Below are 18,302 nucleotides of genomic sequence, written 5' to 3'. Positions count from 1 at the left end.
GAAAGAATTTGCAAAGTACTATGGTTTAATGAATGTCTCCCAAAAGTCCATATGTTAAAGGTCCATTTGTCCAAGTGTGACTCTATTGAGAGGTACTGGAAATGTAGGAGGTGGGGCCTAGTTGAAAGTCCTTAGGTAATGGGGGTATACTTGTGAGGGACCTTGACTCTTCTTCCTTTCTCTCTTTGCTTTTCGGCTATTACATGAAAGGTTTGATCCACCATCTGCTCCTGCCATAACATATTTCCTTCAGCAGCAGCCATAGAAAAAGGGACAATTCAATCTTGGACTGAAACTTTTAAAACTGTAAGCCAAAATGAACCTTTCCTCCTTATAATTGACTCAGATGTCTCATTATAGTGACAGAAATTTGACTAATATAAAAATCAGTGGATCTTCAAACTTTTGCTGGCATTTCTCCTAAAATCAGTTTTTAAAACTATACTTACTCTTATGCAGTACCAGCTACATAAATTGTAGCACCCAGTGTAAAGTGAAAATGTAGGCCCTTTGTTCAAATTTTAAGAATATAAGAAGGCAATGGACAACAACAAGCCACACATGGAGCTCTTCTGAGTATGGGCCCCTGTGCAAGCACGCAGGTTGCACATTCATGAAGCCTGTCCTTCTCTCACCCATTTTTTAAAGATAAGATGTTGCTATGTTGCTCACACTGGTCCCCAACTTGTAGGCTCAAGTGATCCTCCCACCGCAACTTCCCCAGTAACTACGACTACACGTACACATCACCATGCTCAGTTTCACCCATTTGAGGTAAACATGTAAAAACATGTAAGTTTAAACAGCTGTGAAAGATCTAATTTCAAAATATTATACATTGTATACTTGTTTTAATCATGAAGTATGATGAAAATAAACACCTCCAATGACCTAAAGACCTCTAAGGTCTCACCTCCTCCAATCCCAACATTTTAAAATGTTTTTTAAAGAACTTATTACAGTAAATGACATTGCTATTAACCCCCCTTGTTTTAAACATACTTATCCCTGTCATTCTTCTACTTTCTGAAGCAGTTCTAGAAATCTTTAAGATACATGATCAAAAATATGGTTAATGCTGCTGCCAAGTGACATCCAACAGAAAGGCAGGCTCATAAAAACATTACAGTCTATCCTCATCCTTCACTGAATCTGGCACCATGTGACTTCTGGCTCTTCCCAGAATCAAAATGAACATGAAAAATAAACATTTTGCATCAATTCAATATACCAAGGCAGCCATAACAGCATAAATAAAGACATTCATGAAAGAAGACTGCCAGAACTGCTTCAGAAAGTGGCAACCAGTGGCGTAAGTGTTTGAAACATGGGGAAGTATTTTGAGGGGGATTAATAGCAATGTGTCTTTTATTGTAATACATTTTTAAAATTTAAACATTCATTATATTTTTCAATCACACCTTGTATATTTTCTTCCAGATATCAGAGCAGCATAACAAGGTAATGAGACTGTCATTCACATTGAATGAATAACAAATTGTGGTACTTTCATACAATAGAATACTACTCAGCAATAAAAAGGAATGAACTACTGATACATACTACAATGTGGATGACTCACAGAATAACTATACCAAGGAAAAGATGCCAGGCAAAGAGTGCATAGTACATGAAAACTAAAAATGCTCTGTAGATACCCAAAGCAGAGCAATGGTTGCCTGGGGGAGAAGGAAAAGAGTGGGAGGCAAGAATAACAATGAATTCTCACCGACAGCATGTGAATGAAAAATAACAGCTAGTCACTTCTAGCTCACAGAAAAGACCCACACAAAACTCTCTCTTCCTCCTTCCCATCTTCTAGTTGAATGAAAAGAAGTTGGAGAGCCTACTTGAAGCAGAGCTGCAAAATAGGAAACTGGATGCCTGAGTGACTGCATGAAGGAAAGTTGCCTTCAACCAGCACTGGACTGTGACACAAACAAGAATGTTCACAGAGTGGAAAGTTGAACTTGCAAACTGCTGTAGTTTGGATGAGTGTTCCCCAAATGTCCCTGTCTTAGAAACTTGATCCTAGGGTGACTCAGTGGGTAGGGGTTAGAGGAGGTGGGGCCTCATCAAAGGTCCTTAGGTCATTGGAGGCATGCCCATGAATGAGGTGTTAAACCCTTGACACTTCAGGATTGTTTGTGATAGTAGTTATCTATCCCTGATTAATACATAGTCTAATGTAATCATTCTGCTAGAAGATAGTTGGTTGGTCTTCTCAAAGAAGGTTCTACACAGGAGTCATGATGGTTCCCTGAGTGTGGGAAATGGTTCTCATCACTGAGAGTGGATAGGTGTTATGGATTGTGTCTGGATGTCCCCTCAAAGCTTCCTGCAGTTATGGGGCGGGCTTCTACAGTTTTTGATTGATTCAGAGTCCAATGCTGGGATTATGGGTGTGAGTGCTTCACCCGCCCTGGAGTGGGTAGTTTGCATACAGTATGAAAGGAAGGAAAAAGGCTGCTTGCTCTCTGTTGCTCCTCCCTTTTTGCTTTTGTTCCTTTTGCTGTTTTCTGCCACCATGAACTGTTGCCCTCTGCCATGTGCCACTCTGCCTTGGAGCCAGCTGATTATAGACTGAAACTTCCACAAACTGTGAGCTAAATAAACTTTCCTTCCTTAATGTTGAATGTCAGGTATTTTGTCTCAGCAATGAGAAAAAAAGTAACTAAGACAATAGGTCAGCCTTAAAAATGAGACAGTCCATATTACAGTACTGGGTCAGTTTTCTCATGAATAAGCACTGAAGAGACTGGCAGAGTCTGATAGCCACAGACAGGGACATACTTCCCCTCAGTTTTTTAAGAGATTCTTTTAATGAACATTCATCTGGGACATAAATAACTAACTGTATGCTTTGAAGCTATCTGGAAAGTCTACCCACGTTTGTCTACCTCACAAGTTTCTGCCACTAAGCCTTCAGTCTTTCTCCATCCAAGTCTCTAATCAGTGGACTAAGCCATTATTCAGTACCCAGGAATCCTGTGTCTTTGTTTCGAGGTCTATACACAGACTTACCTTTTTTTTGTCTTTTTGAGACAGGGTCTTGCTATCCAGTTCAAGCTGGTCTTGAGCTCACTTTGTAGCCCAGACTGGTCTCAAACTTGCAACGATCCTCCTGCCTCAGCCTCCCGAGAGCTGGGATTACAAGCATATGCTACCATGCCCGGCTCCATTTTCTACACAGTTAGGCCATCTCTAAGGAAGACTGGAACATCCTAAAAATATACTTCTGGCTAGAACAAGCATACCACATGGAGGAATCTGTAAATTGGATTTTAGACTTTTTTCTTCCTCAGTCACCTCATCATAAACAACACTTGATGAAGCCATGAATACAGATTAAGGGATGAGTAGCAGAAGAGGAATGCAAGCAACTCACTCAGGCAAACTACTTGTACTGTACTTTAGGACTTTCTTGGTCTGGGCCATATATGTCACTTCCTCTTGATGATAGAATGCTGCTGGCAACCCACCCTGACTGTGTTGATGTTACAGCTTGGTAAATAAGATAACACTAAGTTTAGGTTACCTGGTCATTTGGTATACCGTGGTCAGGCATCCAATTTCACCAGATCTCTGCACCAAGTCAGGAACTACTTCTCAAATGGAAAACAACTATTTGCTGAGGGAGGGTACTGTATAACTCTGAAATTCAGTGTTTGAATATAAAGGCCAAAGCTAGAACACCTTACTCTGTAGCCTTGTCCCATAGGAAAACTTTCTCTCCTTGAATGTTCCCTCAGCTTAATTTGGCAGCTTTCTAGTGACTCAGTTACTGGTCAAAATAATGTAGCTAAAGTCCAATTTACAGATGCCCACCAGTAGCCAGGTGTGGTGGTGCACACCTATAATCCCAGTGCTCTGGGAGGCTGAGGCTGGAGGATCAAAAGTTTGGACAATTTAGTGAGACCCTGTCTCAAAATAAAAACTTTTTAAAAGGTCTGGGAATGTAATTTAAGACTCTGGGTTCAAGTCCTAGTAATGCAAAGAAGAGGAGGAAGAGAAAGAAGAAGACTCCACCCACCAACTATTGTACTTCTTTCCTAGGGGCAGGGAATGTGATAAACACAACAGCTTGTTTTTCACTTTGTAAGGAATATCTTAACACATCTACTATGGTTTGAATTTGTCCACCAGAAGTTAATGTATTGGAAACTTGGTTCCCACTGGGGTTACATTAAGAGGTGATGGGAGCCTGGTGAGATGGGGCCTGATGGGAAGTTAAAAGGCTGGCCTCAATCAGGCCCCAAATTCAAAGACTCAATCCAAAAATAGGCATCTGGGGCTGGGGATTTAGCTCAGCGGCAAAAAGCGCCTGCCTGGCAAGCGCAAGGTCGTGAGTTCGGTTCCTGGTACCGGAGAAAAACCAAAAAAAAAAAAAACAAAAATAGGCATCTGAGATGAATACACACTTCTCAGATGAAGAAATACAAACGGCAAATAAATACATGAAAAAATGTTCAACATCATTCGTCATTTGAGAAATGTAAATTAAAACAACACTGAGATTCCATTTCACTCCAGAAAGAATGGTTATCATCAAGAAATCAACCAAAAACAAATGCTGGAGGGACTGTGGAGAAAAAGGAACCCTTCTCCACTGTTCATGGGAGTGTAGACTGATGCAACCACTGTGGAAATCAGTTTGGAGAGTCTTCAGTAAACTAGGATTAGAGGTTCCATTCAACTCAGCTATTCCCCTTTTGGGTATTTTTCCAGAAGAACTGAAAACCTCATAACACAGTGATATATGTGCACCCATGTTTATAGCAGTACAATTTGTAATAGCTAACTCGTAGAAACAGCCCAAACACCCATCAACTGAGGAATGGATAAAAAGCTGTGGTATTTTATATAATGGAATATTACTCAGCTATAAAGAAAAATAAACTCGAGGCTTTTACAGGTAAATGGTCACCACTAGAGACTATACTCATAAGTGAAATAAGTAAGACTCACATGTGTAAAGATCATATTGTTGCCCTAGTATAAGAACCTGAAAAAGTAAATGAAATCTAAAAGGCACAATACATAGTGTGAAAGGGAAAGAAACTGCTCAAAAGGAAAGAACAACTGGGATGAGGGAAAGGAGAAAATAAAAGCAAAGGGGAAAATATGTATATATATACACACACACAAGATGGCTGGGATAATTATACTATTAATTTCTATTGCTTTCTTGAAAAGAACAGTTGTTATTTACTTGTTTGATCATCCTTACATGTGTATATTTGTTTATCTGAGTAACTAATATGAAGATAACAGTATGCAGTACAACTATTGGTAATTTCTTTTCACCTTGTCTGAAATTCTGTATTGTCTTTATTGTTTTTATGTTGCCTCATTTATGTCTCTGTGTTTGTTAATATGTTTTGGTTCTTTTACATTAAAAAATAAAGTAAAAATTTTACAAATTTTACAAATACTGGCCTCTCCACTCTGGTTTCCTATCTTGTCATGTGATCTCTACATCTTCCTTGCACCCTCACTATTGTGGTACCACCCACTGTGAAGGAGAGATCACTAGAACCATGCTGATGCTGGCATTATGCCCTTTAACCTCTAGAACTCTGACTTAAATTAACTTCTTTTCTTTATAAGATACCCAATCTCAGGCATTTAATTACATTATTAGAAAATGGACCAATATTCCCAGACCCCTACATGGTACATTGACTAGACAGGCCCCTATGTATTTGTGGGATTTATTATCCATCTTCTGGTACATATATCATGCCTTATCAAATCATCTAGGGTGTCTGTTCCTTCCTGCTCTCAAATCCATCAGGGTGACATCATCAAGGCTTATTGGCCTGATATCCATTGGAATGGTGATTCCCACAATCCTACGAACCAGGTGTGTCTGGAGAAGACATAGCCCAGAAACAAGTTAGTAAAGGTTGACTGCTGCCTTTGCTAAATGAATACAAACTATTGTCCATGTTTGGAACAGTAGTCCCCTTCAGCAGTTTCACTTCCCACAGAGTCGGTTACCTGAGGTCAACTGTGATCCAGAAATGTTAAATGGAAAACTCCAGAAATAAAAAATAAAATTTTAAATTATGAGCAGCTAAGTAGTATGATGAAATTTCACACCATCCCTCTCTGTTTTGCCCAGGATGTGAATCAGCCCTTTGTCTACACACTACCTATTAGTCACTTAGTACCTATCTTGGTTATCAGATTTTAGTATATGTGCTGCCAACGTGAGCATAATGGTATCACAGTGCTTATAGTCAAGTACTTCTTATTTTACTTAATAATGGCCCCAAAGCATAGGAATAGTGATGCTGGCAATTTTATTAATATATACTGCGGAAACTATACTATTACCAGTTATTGTTGTTTTCTTATTGTGCCTAATCTACAAATTAAACTTTATCATACATATGTATATATTTTAAAAGTATGTGTATATATATATATATATACATACATACATATGTACAAACATATACAGCCATGTATCTGTGGTTTCAGGCATCCATTGGTGGTTTGAGGTGTATCTCCTGAGGATAAAAGGGGACTTATAGAAGAGAATAAGCACCTACTAGACCTCTGATTGACTGTTGGGAATCAGTAACTGCCAATCTGCTCCAAAAATTGCCCGCAACTGGAGTTCTTACCAGAGCAAGCTTAAAGTTTATCATAATGGTTATTTTATTTTATTTCAGGGCTGAGGATTGAATCTAGAGCTTCCAGCATGCTAGGCAAGAGCCCTATCACTGAGCTACATCTTTGGCACTGTGTTATTGCTTGTATCTAGATGTCCCCACAAAAGCCTCATGTTCTCATAGGTGGGGCTTTTTGGTGCTGGCTATACCTAGAGTGTGTGACACTGGGATTAAGGTTGTATGGTACTAAATTAGACCACTGAATGGAATTATCTTAGTTTTGGGTATGGCTGAATGGATTTACTGAAAACAGAAGCCATACCATAGATGTGGGTGTTACCACCTAAAAGCCTTATAGCATGCATAGGATAAAAAGGAAAGGCAAACTCACTGCTTGCTGCTTGGCTGCTGCTACTTTCTGCCTGCCCGGCCATGGACTCTTTTCTCTTCTGCCTTGCCCCTCCGTCATACAGCCCTGCCTTGCAGCCAGCTGACTATGGACTGAAACCGCTACAAACTCTCAGCCAAAATAAACCATTCCACTTTTAATTTGTGGATGTCAGAGTCTTGTGTCTCAGCAACAAGAGGTAACTAAGACACTCTGGCTCTGTCATTCTTTAAGACCACCTGTCTTTTTCTTTGGCCAGATTGAAGAAGTAATAGTGATATCAAAGAAATCTTTGATAGTGGCATTAATCCCTGTGAGGAGAAGAAATACTATTTTTGATTTGTATTCCTAGTAACTAAAGCACCAAGATTATATAGCTCTTTGGGAAGCCAGTGTCAGGATTATGTCTTTGCTGGTGATATCTATAGCAACTCTACATATAATCACTGTAAAGTTTCAGAGTACCACTAACTCAGGCATGAGACATGCAGCACTCAAAACTTTTTTAAAACTTCGTACAATGTACATATATTAAAATACTCACAAAAGGTCGTGAGTTCGGTTCCCGGTACCGGAGAAAAACCAAAAAAATAAAATAAAATAAAATAAAATAAAATACAAAATATGGGGAGGAAAAGTCCAGTTTTAACAATTAAATGTTTAAAGACTAAAAGTTGTAAATGCTCCTTTGTATATCCTTCAGAATCCTCTCCCGCACATACTACTTTTTTGGAAACGCTGACCTAGGATGTGCCCCAGTCATTTATCATACATGTTGCAACTGTGTATTTAATGGGGGGGGGGGGTGTGTGGCATGGGCCACAGCTGCTCTGGGAGGGTTCTGGCACCTAAGGCTGTGGTTGGCCTTAAGCTTGCTCTGACAACAGTTCTGAAGGTGTGAAACTCTCCAGCTTCCTCATCAGGTTCGGGGTAAAGGAGCTGGGTGTGGGTTCGGCGATCTGAAGCACAAAAGGCTGGTCTCTCACTGAGCCACAGGTAACAAAAATCTACTAGTAGAACACAGAAGGCTGGTCTCTCACTGAACTACAGGTAACAAAAACCTACCAGTAGTGCTAATTTATGGCACGCGTGCCACAGCAGCTGTTTGTTATCATTGAACGCTCTAAAAGGTTCGCCATCACAGACCTAGATGATCCCTTGGTCGTAGGCCTTTTATAGACTTTTTTTTAATGGAAATGATCCATACCTGCCTTGAGGTGCTGTTGGGAGGAGTCAGGCCAGGAGTGTGAAAGTACTATAGCAGAAATTAATTCATTCAGCCATTTTACAGACAACTATTAAGACCCTAGACCCGCGCACCGCGACTACCACAGTATTTCTGCACTAGGTCACATCTCTTCAGACCTGTGAGAGCGTGGAGGAGGGCGTCTCCCTGCCCGGCTTTTCTCTCACAGAACTGAGGGCTATAACCTTATTAAAAATGGCAGAAGCGGCTTCGGGAGCTAGTGCGGCGGCGCGGACTCCTCATGCCCTCTGACCTGCTGGCAGCGGGCGGAGGGGGAGCCGGGCGCCGCCATATTGGCTGTTGTCCTGTGTGGGGAGCTGCGGCGGCGGCGGCGCGAGTGGAGCGAGTGGAGCGAGGGAGCGGCGCGAGTGGCAGCATGACTCGGAGGCGGAGCAGGCCGAGCGGCGGCGCGGGCCGGCGCGAACGGGCACGGGCCGCGGGGCTGCAGAAGCCCCAGGCGCCTGAGCCCCCGCCGCCGCCAAGCTTGGAAGCGGGAGTGGGTCCAGGGCCCCAGGAGGCGCCGGTGGAGCCCGACCGCGACGGCCCCAAGGAAGAAGATGAACCCAAGCTGGTGCCCGGCCCGCAGGTAGGAGCGAGCGAGGCGACTTGCTGGTCGGGCGCTTTCATCTCCTCTGAGCTGGAGCGGGGCGGGGTTGGGCATGGACCGTCCTGTGGGGCTGGGGCTGGAGCCTTCTTCCCGAGTCCGGGGCCAAGGCTTTCTCCCCCAGAGCGGGAGTGGAGGCTGGACCCCTCTGACCAAAGCCAAGGTTCGGCCGGTCCTCCTGTGACCAGGCTGCAGCTGCCCCGCTTCCTCGCCGCCTCCAAACCTGGCCCAAGCTGAAGGTTCTGGCCATACACCCACACTGAGACTGGGCTCTGGTCCTGTGGCCACAGCTCAGCGCTCTGTCCGCCACCTCCCCCTGGGCCCACCTGCCCCTTCTCCCCAAAGCCACTTCCTTGGGCGCTAGAACCTGCAAGACTTCAGCCTCTTGCCTCCCCCCCTGGGAGCGGTTCCTGCGCTTCCTACAGCCCTTGCCCCTCGGCAGCTGTGCCCCCTGATCTGTCTCCTGGGGCCTCCTCCCTCCCTAACGGAGCAGTTGGAGCAGATAGCCAGGCTGCCCGGAAGACTATTTGGTGGGGTTTCTGCACTAAGGCGGAAACCCAGCAAAATTTGCCCTTTCTCTACAGTCCCACGAGGCGGCTCCCCAGTTCCCCCCTCAGATCCCAGGTTTGGCGAATCCTGCTGAGAGTGAGCAGTAGGAGGATTTTCGAAAGCTTCCAGCTTACCACCTGGAAGACGGTCACTTTATTTTGAGCAAAGGAGATAATAGGAGGTACCCTGCCAGTGTTCACTGAGAAGTGGGGGTGGCATGGGCCACAGTTGTTCTGGGAGGGTTCTGGCACCCGGGGCTGGGTGGCTCACCCTAAGCTTGCTCTGACAATAGAGTTTTGAGTTGGTCTTTTGGCTGGGCCTGCCAAGGAAGGCAGGCCCCTGCAGGAGTCTTGGAGGGTCGGATGCAGCGCCGGATGAGGATGAGGCGTGGCGGAAGATGCGTTTGGCTCTGCAGACACTGCATCGGGCAGCAGGGGACTCTGGGAGGCTGGTGCAGCCAGAAGGCATGGCTCTTGACAGCCTTCTAGTAGAATCTCTGGAATTGTGCATGTGAGTGGGGATGCCATTTGGGGTACCATTTCCGGAAAGCCTTCCTTGACCTCCCCAGTTGCGTCAGGTGCCCCCCTGTGCCCACAGCCCTCTGTGCTTCCCTCTGGTAGCACTCCCCATTCTGTGATGAAATGTTGTGTTGATGTGTCTGTTCCCCACACTGGACTGTGCACTCCACAGGGTCCCAGCCTGTGTCATCTATCTGATCCTCCAAACCTTGCCCAGGACCTTGCCAACCCAGAGTAGAAATAACTAACTAGGTGAATGAAAGAGAATTAATCAGCCCGGAATCTGTGCTTATCATAACCCAGTTTTGATGCTGGTTTCCTTTGTGTCTCAAATGACAATGAGAAGTTTTTTAATTAATAAAAATGTCATCACTTATGAAGTTTCAGAAGTCCTATCTTCACAACCACTCCTACCCTGAGTTGGCACTGGTTCTAGAGGGAATTCTCCAGGCTGGACCCCATCCCTGCTGGGTCTGGCTTCCATCCCTAAGGCTACTTGCCCCTCTAACCTATTCTGGCCCTTGGCAGTGCTGTTATATACACCTGGGAGGGTGGGAAAAGGGAGAGCCAGGCAGCTGTCATCCTCTCCCTCCCATTCAGGTCAGACTATACTTTAGGGTCCCTGGCACATAGAGGTGCCAGAAAGCTTAGATGATGACTTAACTATTTGTTTTTATTGATTCAACTTTCCCAAGAGCTATAAGCTTCTTTAACTCCTCTGATATCTAGTTCCATACTCCACTTATCTATTCCACTGCTTGTTCATGCATTTAATCATACCAGGCACTTGACATACCTTCTAATCTTCTCTCTCCCCTTCTATTTCTCTTCTGTGTGTAGCAGAAATATGATGCATTAACTTCTGATATGATTATCTGTCTGCATTTATATATAAATTCTGAGAGTACAAGAAACATGCCAGTCACCATCATACCCCTGATGATTAATAATGGTAATGAACAAACTGAAAGATATAAGTATTATGCTGTTTTTCAGAGCGAAACAGAAACCCACAGAAATTAAGTATTTGCAAAAATGAGTCCCACTATAGGTATCAGGCCAAAAAAAAAAGTCACCCTTTTATATTTTGGGGAATGGGAAGGGGTGGACAGTGTCTCACCATGTAGTTCAGGCTAGCTTTGAGCTTACTATGTAGCCCAGGCTCACATTGATCCTCCTGCCTCAGCCTCCCAGGTGCTGAGGCTATAGGCATGTGCCACCACACCTGGCACTTTGGGGGAATTTTAACAACCACATAGACAAAATAGACAGAGTATTCTGATTGTGCCCCTACTTTTTTGCTCAGGAGGGTGAGTGGGGTCTGGATTCAAGAAGCAGACTTTTGTGCCTTTATGAAAGTACCTGGTTACAGGGTAGGGTTAGTCATTACTCTGCCCACTGGCATTCCTTTTGTGAGGATCTTCTACTCCTGTCCCAACTCACTCCCATCTTACAGGTACAGAGTAGGTAAGGAAAGTGGAGCTCAATGTCACATGTAGGCCGGAATCCAAAGGCAGCAAAGCACACTGGTTCAGGCTGAATGTAGTACGGTAATGCACACCTGTAAACCTGGAACTCAGAAGGCTGAGGCAGGAAGATCTTGAGTTCAATGCCAGCCTGGACTACATAGCAAGACCCTGTCTTCAGAACAGGAAAAAAAAAAGACTATTTTTATCCATTCCACAGACTTGTTCTAAGGTCTCAATTCACATAATTTACATGTTTTATTTCAGCTTTTATCTTAATGTGACCTGTATTTTAAAAATCAAAAGTTTTCTTACAAAACTAGGTTTTTGCCTCTTTAATCTAAAGATCTGGGGGGCTGGGGATTTAGCTCAGTGGCACAGCGCCTGCCTGGCAAGCGCGAGGTCATGAGTTTAATTCCCGGTACCGGAAAAAAAAAAAAAAAAAATAGTAATCTAAAAATCTGGTGACACCAGGTTCATTTCCTCACAAAGTACTAATCCTGAGTAACACCTGCCCCTTTTTTTTAGGTACCGTGTACACTTTAGGCCTTTGTGGTTCTCATTAGGCTCCTACACTTATTTGCCTAACCTGTACACGTCTTAATGCAGGACCTTAAAGAAGAAGAAAAAAACATAAACCTTAAAAGCAGTTGGAGGGAGGCAGTAGGGAATAGTGGAATGGTGTTTACTGACGAGTTGAACTCCCAGCTCTGCCTCTGCTTTGAAACACTGAGTCCCTTTCTTCCCCTTTGAGCCTCATCAACAAGAGAATGTGAAGCAACTTGCACAATACCTAGCACATGGAAGCTCCTCCAAATGGCAGGAGCTGACCAGGTAGCTAGACAAAACCTGAGTGTCCTCACCTGCTAGCTCTGCAAGCTGTCATTGAGCTCTCTTGGATAACTCAGTTGATAATCCAAGTGCGTACACAGCTCCCAGGAGACTTGCTAGAATGTAAACCAGCAGTTGAGGGTGGGAGAGATGAGCTCATCCTACCCTTCCCCACCTCCTATTCCCCTCTACCTCTGATCTTTCTATGGTGCCCTCTGGGACTCTGCACAATTTAGTTTAAAAGAACTCAGGAGATGCAGTTCTCCCAATGCTCAGTGTAAACCTGCTCCCTTGAGGATTTGGAGCAGATGATCAGTCTGTATCTTTATTAAAACTATCTCATTATTATTATGTTTAATTTACTCAGCAAGTTTCAAAATAACCTTTACTGGGCTTTTATTTAGGGTCCACAGAAGGATGAGATAGTTCCTGTCCTCAATGACCTCTCACTTAGAGACCATGCCCACATCACTTCCATAGCCAGTAGGAGGAAGTGACACTAAGGGGACAGCCTTGCCACCTATTGTTCTTGTTTGTAAGCCAGTAGCGACTTGCTGTATAACAATGCCAACAGCCTTTGAAGATAAAGACCTACCCACTCAGGGTTTTAAATTTTTAATTTCCTTGAAATGTCCTAGAGCTACAAGCTTAATGTCTGATATCAGATGGATGATTAAGATCATAATACCTTTGTTTACTACACTTAGAATTTTGGAAAGTAAGGACTGTTTAAATTTGTCTTATGTCGTACATGATCTTTATGTGCTTAATACATAGCTGTTAAACTAAATTATAATTAAAAAGTTAGTTTTCAACTAGGCATGATAGTACACACCTGAAATCCCAGTATTCAGGAGGCTGAGGCAGGAGACTCACTTGAGCCAAGAATGTGAGACCAGGCAGGGCAACATACCAAGGCTCTGTCTAAAAATAAACAAATAAACAAAAATTTAAAAAAAGGTTTCTACTACTTTTTTATCTGCCCTACCCTTTTACTGGGACAGGCTTGCATCATCCATTCATTTAGGTCAGCCATAGCACACTTGCCTGGCATTCTATAAACACCAACCCTTGTTCTGTGCCAGACCCTGATCTAGCTGCAAAAGCAGAAGTTAATGTGACATGGTTCCTGCCTACAAGGAGCTCATGGTCTAGAGAATGTGTATCATAATTGCAGTAATGCTAGTAGAAACTATAGTGTTGGCTTTCTGTGAGTAAAGGTTCCAATCCTACATCCTAGTAAGTGGCCTTTAAAGTGTTTCATCCTCTTGGTTTTTTGTGTATAAAATGATAGCTCACTCGGTTAATGTTAGGGCCCAGCAAGTATTGCCTGTTAAATACTTAGCACAAGCTATAGCTCTGATTATTATAGGTGGTTGGTGGTGAGGATGCCCAAGATATGAAACCTTGAGGAAGTTAAGTCAAAGAACGCTCTCGGAACCTAGTCTTCCAGGTTGGGCAGAAGTTCTCCAAAAAGCAAGATGGAAGAAAGATGTCTAAAGAAAGAAAGCATTTTATAAAGAACCATAGGTGAGCACTGCCCAACTCATTTTTAGAGAGGAGAGATCAGGATGCAGTTATCAGGGCTCTTGTTTCACCACACCAAATGGTTGAGGCAGTGAGGAATCAATGAAAGGTTTTCAGTAGGAAGGTGCACATGCTGTGCCTCAGTAAATTCCCTCTGATAGCGTGTGAAGAATTAATTTGCAGTGGGAGAGGCAGCTACTATTGCTTGGTTCCACTGTTCCCGTGAGCCAGCCTAACTAATCATCAGTTTACCTGTGCTTTGCTGGACCCTATCCCAGACCTACAGAACCAGTCTGTAGGCTGGAGCCCAAGAATCCATTGTTGGATTGCACCAGGTGATTCTGAGTGTGGCTGGATCTAGGAACTGCTGAATTGAGGGGGCCTAGAGTTTTGTTCAAATAATCGGGGTGCCTAAGGAGAAGCTTTTCCATAAGCAAAATCAGAAACAATTTTGGTTTAAAAAAAATAAAGAATCCTCCCCCCATTTCTTCCAGTTATTGCCCTATTAATGACATTCAGTTGCCTGTCAGAATGCTTGCCCTTGCCTACCATATGCTGTGGCCTCTGCTGAAAGATTGGAATACAGTAACTCTTGGGGCACAGGCTCTGCCCTTGAAAAGTTCATAGCATTGTGAAGACAGATTTCAACTACTACAATATATGCAATCAGCTCTATTGTAGAGAGATATAAAAAAAGTGTTAGGGCATCCCAGGGCAAAGCCCAATTTATTCTGCCTGTGGACTTAGGAAGATGTAACACCCAAACTGAGCCTCGCAAGAAGAGAAGGAAGAGGCAGAGGGAATAGCAGGCATGAAGGTGTGATTGCATTATGTGTTTGGGGAAAGGAATGTTTTAATGATTTTTTTTTGTGGCAGGATGGGCAGAGGCAGAAAAGGACTGAGGAGAGGCATACTTGTGTCCTGGGAAGGGTCTGTATTTGCCATTCAGTTCTGTGCCCATACTGCCACCTTCATCCTTTAGACACTAGGTGGCTTCCTGCTGAATAGCTACATGCTCATGCATTCTGGACCAGAACATGGTACAATCCCATAAACCATCTTCCCTTTATTCCCTACCCAAGACTCTTGACTCCTTGTGATTTCCTCCATTCTGAAATGAGTAGACTCTCCACTTTGAAAAGTGATGTGGGAAAACCAAGGCAGAAACGAGGGGCCAGAGGGGTTGCAAACACTGAAGGTTCTTATTAGGAAATTAGAGTTATGTTAAATAACATGAATTCAGGTTCAGAGGCCTTGAAGGTCACTTTTCTTGTCCTCTGTCCTGTGCTTCGAGTAATAAATTTGGTTTGGGGCAAGTCTCACTTAGTAAGTTTCCCTGTCATTTCTTCCAGGGCAGAAGAGGAAAGAAACTAACGGGTATTGAGCACCTACTGTGTGCCAGGCCCAGGCCAGGTACTTTACATAATTTATTTCCTTCTGTCCTCACAACTCTGTGAAGTATGGTGTTCTTCCCATTTCATAAATTGAGGAACCTGAGGCTCAAAGAAATTGAGTGATTCTCCAAGATCATACTGAAAATGGCAGTACTGTGATTTGAACTCACAACTGTGTCTCCAAAGTTCATGCTCTTTCCCCTATGAAAAATCTGTGCTGGGGTTAGAGTAGAGAGTGGCAGTTGGCCCGAGGATCCGGTAAAGCAGCAGCTTGGGCCTTTCTATGGCTACTTGCACCCAGAAGGCAGGTTTAATGGATGCGTTAACCTCATTGGGGTAGACAATCGGTAGGGTCAGACAGTCTCATTGCTCAGTCCTCGACTCATTTTGTACAGTCAGAGAAGATTCTCTACCAACAGGCTATTCTACCTCCTAGAAGAGGAACAACCTACGTGTGAGAGTGGGGGTAAAAGTGGGATGCAGTCTGCTCCCTGAGAACTGACCACAGCTTTAATTGCCAGTATTGGAATGGACTGAGATTGTAAGCTCTGATTGTCCTCTCATCAAAAGATCAGGTGATATAGCCATGCTATGCCTTCAGCATAGCATGCTGGGAAAGGGGTTGGTTTGGCTATGTTTTAAATTCTGTCCTTTGTGTGGAGCAGCTAAGACATGAGCCAGAAGGGCTTTAAGCATTCATTCATTCAATGAATGCCTGCTGTGTGCCGGGCCCAAGCCAGGCCTATGTTCCTGGGCATATGTAAATGACCAAGATTTATTCCCTGGCTCCAAAGAGCTCACATTCAACCGGGGGGGGGGACACACACATACAGAAAATACATTTGTGACACAGTATGAGAGGTGCAACACTAAAAGAATTAGTTCTCCTTAGTCTGGTCTAGCAAAAATTTTATTGATCTTTGATAGGAATTTGCCAGGGAATTTCCCACCTAATCCAGTGGTTGACATAAAATATGAGCTTGGGGAAACATTTGTTGAGTGAAAGAATGAGTGGATGAATGGAAGAATGAGTGACAATAACTGGCCTGATGAGTTTTCCTAGGCTGGGGATTAATCATTTTCTCTGAATCTTAAAGGAAATTTTAGCTGCTATTGTTGTCTTCTGCCTGCCTTGATGACTGGGAGGCTCTTGGAGTTTGGTGCCTTGGGAGGAGAGTGTTCTCATGGGCCATTTCAGAATAGAATTTGGAACCTGTTGCAGGGCAGCAGGTTAGATACAGCATGTGTCTTGGGGAAACCCTGTGCAAACATACATGAACTCTTGAGACCAAAAGAAACCCATGGGAGGAATGAGACCAGGTTGACTGCTAGAAATTTGATCCAGCTTCAGAGCAGGCTTTGGTGGTGTTATTCCCCAACACTTCCCAAATTGTGAACAGAAAGGCTAAGGTGGAAAATTGGGTCATGCCCCGAAGAGCTATCCAGATAGGCGGCAAACTATCGTTACTGTTCCATAATATATGCTCATTGTGTGCCAGGCACCCCTAAAGGCTTTGCATCAGCAGCTCTCAAAGTGTTTGGTCTCGAGACCCCTTATACATTCCTAAAAATTATTGAGAACCCCACAGAGCTTTTGTTTATGTTGGTAATAACTATTGATATTTACCAAGTATTAAAGTTGAGAAAGTTTTAAAATATTTGGTCACTAAACTGAATTAGTGGCACACACCTCTAATCCCAGCATTCTGCTGAGGCAGGAGGATCAGAAGTTTGAGCTCAGCCCAAACAGTTGAGCAGCTTAATGAGTCCTTGCCTCAAAATTTTCCAGATTTTTTTTTTTTTTTTGGTCTTTTTGAGACAGGGTCTCGCTATGTATTTCAGGCTGGCCTTGAGCTCACTTTGTAGCCCAGGTTGGTCTCAAACTTGCAATGATCCTCCTGCCTCAGCCTCCCGAGTGCTGAGATTATAGGCATGTACCACCACGCCTGGCCTTGCCTCAAAATTTTAAAAGGGCTGGGGAATGTAGCTCAGTGAGAAGGTCCTAGGTTCAATCCCCAGTACTGCCAAAAAAAAAAATTTTTTTTTTTTTTAGTCACTAATTCATTGGAGATTGTCATGGAACCATACAAAGTGGTACAGGAAGGAACAGTGGTATTACTGACCAAATATAACATTTCCAGGGCTAGTAATCCTAGCTACTCGGGAGGCAAGGAGGATCACAAGTTTGAGACCAGCCTAGGCAACTTAGTGAAACCCTGTCTCAAAATAAAAAAGACTGGGAATGTAGTTCAGTGTAGGGTGCTGGAGATGTAACTCATTGGTGGTGTGTGCCTTGCATGTGCAAAGCCATGCACTCAAAATCTCCAGAACCACCTTAATAAATAAAGAGATTAACAATATTTAGTTAATAATTGTTAATAAATAGCAATTATTTATTAAACAGCTATTTCCAAAACAAATTAGAATGGTTTTGTTTTTGCAAATTTCTTCAATATAATAAAGCTAGAATCTTATATATGCTCTGTTTTCAACTGTTATAGTATGTTATTTTGATTGAAGTATATGAAAAAAATCCTACCTTACCCATATACTGTATATGGTTGTAAGGGGCAGAATGTTTTAGTAACCCCTCCAGATGAGTGTAAATATTCTTGCCAGAATGGAATCTGAGACAGTATTGATGAAGTTTTTTATATTAATGTACATTAAAATCCATTTAAATAATCAGCATATTGTTAAAACACTGTTCTGTGATAAATCATTTACATTTTAAATGACAAAAATCAGTAAAATCCATTGTCCCTCTGGCACTTTGAATGGATCTTTTACCAATGCATAATGCTTTAGCATCTTGCTTTGGTTATTTGGAAAATAGATTCATTGAGTTTTACAGATATTCCAAACCAGTTTCACTTTATAATATACCAAAAGATAACATTTGTTAATGTCATCACTGCCTCATAAAAGTCCTAAGAAGCTGTCAAACTTGTGCTGATAGATGTATGTTTTCTCAAACTTCCGATTTTTAGTTGAAAGCTTTAATTTTATCATTGGCCTACAAATACTGTCAGTTGTTTTCCTTGAAGTGGTGGGTTCATTTTGTCATTTGTTCACTTTTTGAGAAAATGTCTGCCAAGAGTGAGTATGTTAGTCATTCTGTAAAGTAAATATGGTTTCATGAAAGAAAATTGTCTT

At 42.9% G+C, this 18,302-nt stretch overlaps 1 protein-coding gene across 10 annotated transcripts in view; it reads left to right on the top strand.

Moving 5' to 3' along the window:
• Window positions 1-8,525: 8,525 nt before the first annotated feature.
• Window positions 8,526-18,302, top strand: part of Fam193b (family with sequence similarity 193, member B) — a 32,293-nt gene continuing 22,516 nt past the window's right edge. For 4 of the 10 annotated variants that reach the window (XR_259726.1, XM_005376452.1, XM_005376451.1 and 1 more), the window contains exon 1: window positions 8,526-8,843. Coding sequence is in view for 3 of the 10 variants with exons in the window: in XM_005376452.1 (XP_005376509.1) it covers window positions 8,634-8,843 (210 nt within the window). In the remaining 7 variants the exon portion in view is untranslated. The other 6 variants (XM_013506571.1, XM_013506572.1, XM_013506562.1 and 3 more) reach the window with 6 other exon arrangements.

The sequence above is a fragment of the Chinchilla lanigera genome, unplaced genomic scaffold (genome assembly GCF_000276665.1).
Source record: "Chinchilla lanigera isolate Chin_1 unplaced genomic scaffold, ChiLan1.0 scaffold00007, whole genome shotgun sequence".
Lineage (NCBI taxonomy): Eukaryota > Metazoa > Chordata > Mammalia > Rodentia > Chinchillidae > Chinchilla > Chinchilla lanigera.
This window is presented reverse-complemented; position numbering and strand designations above follow the sequence as displayed.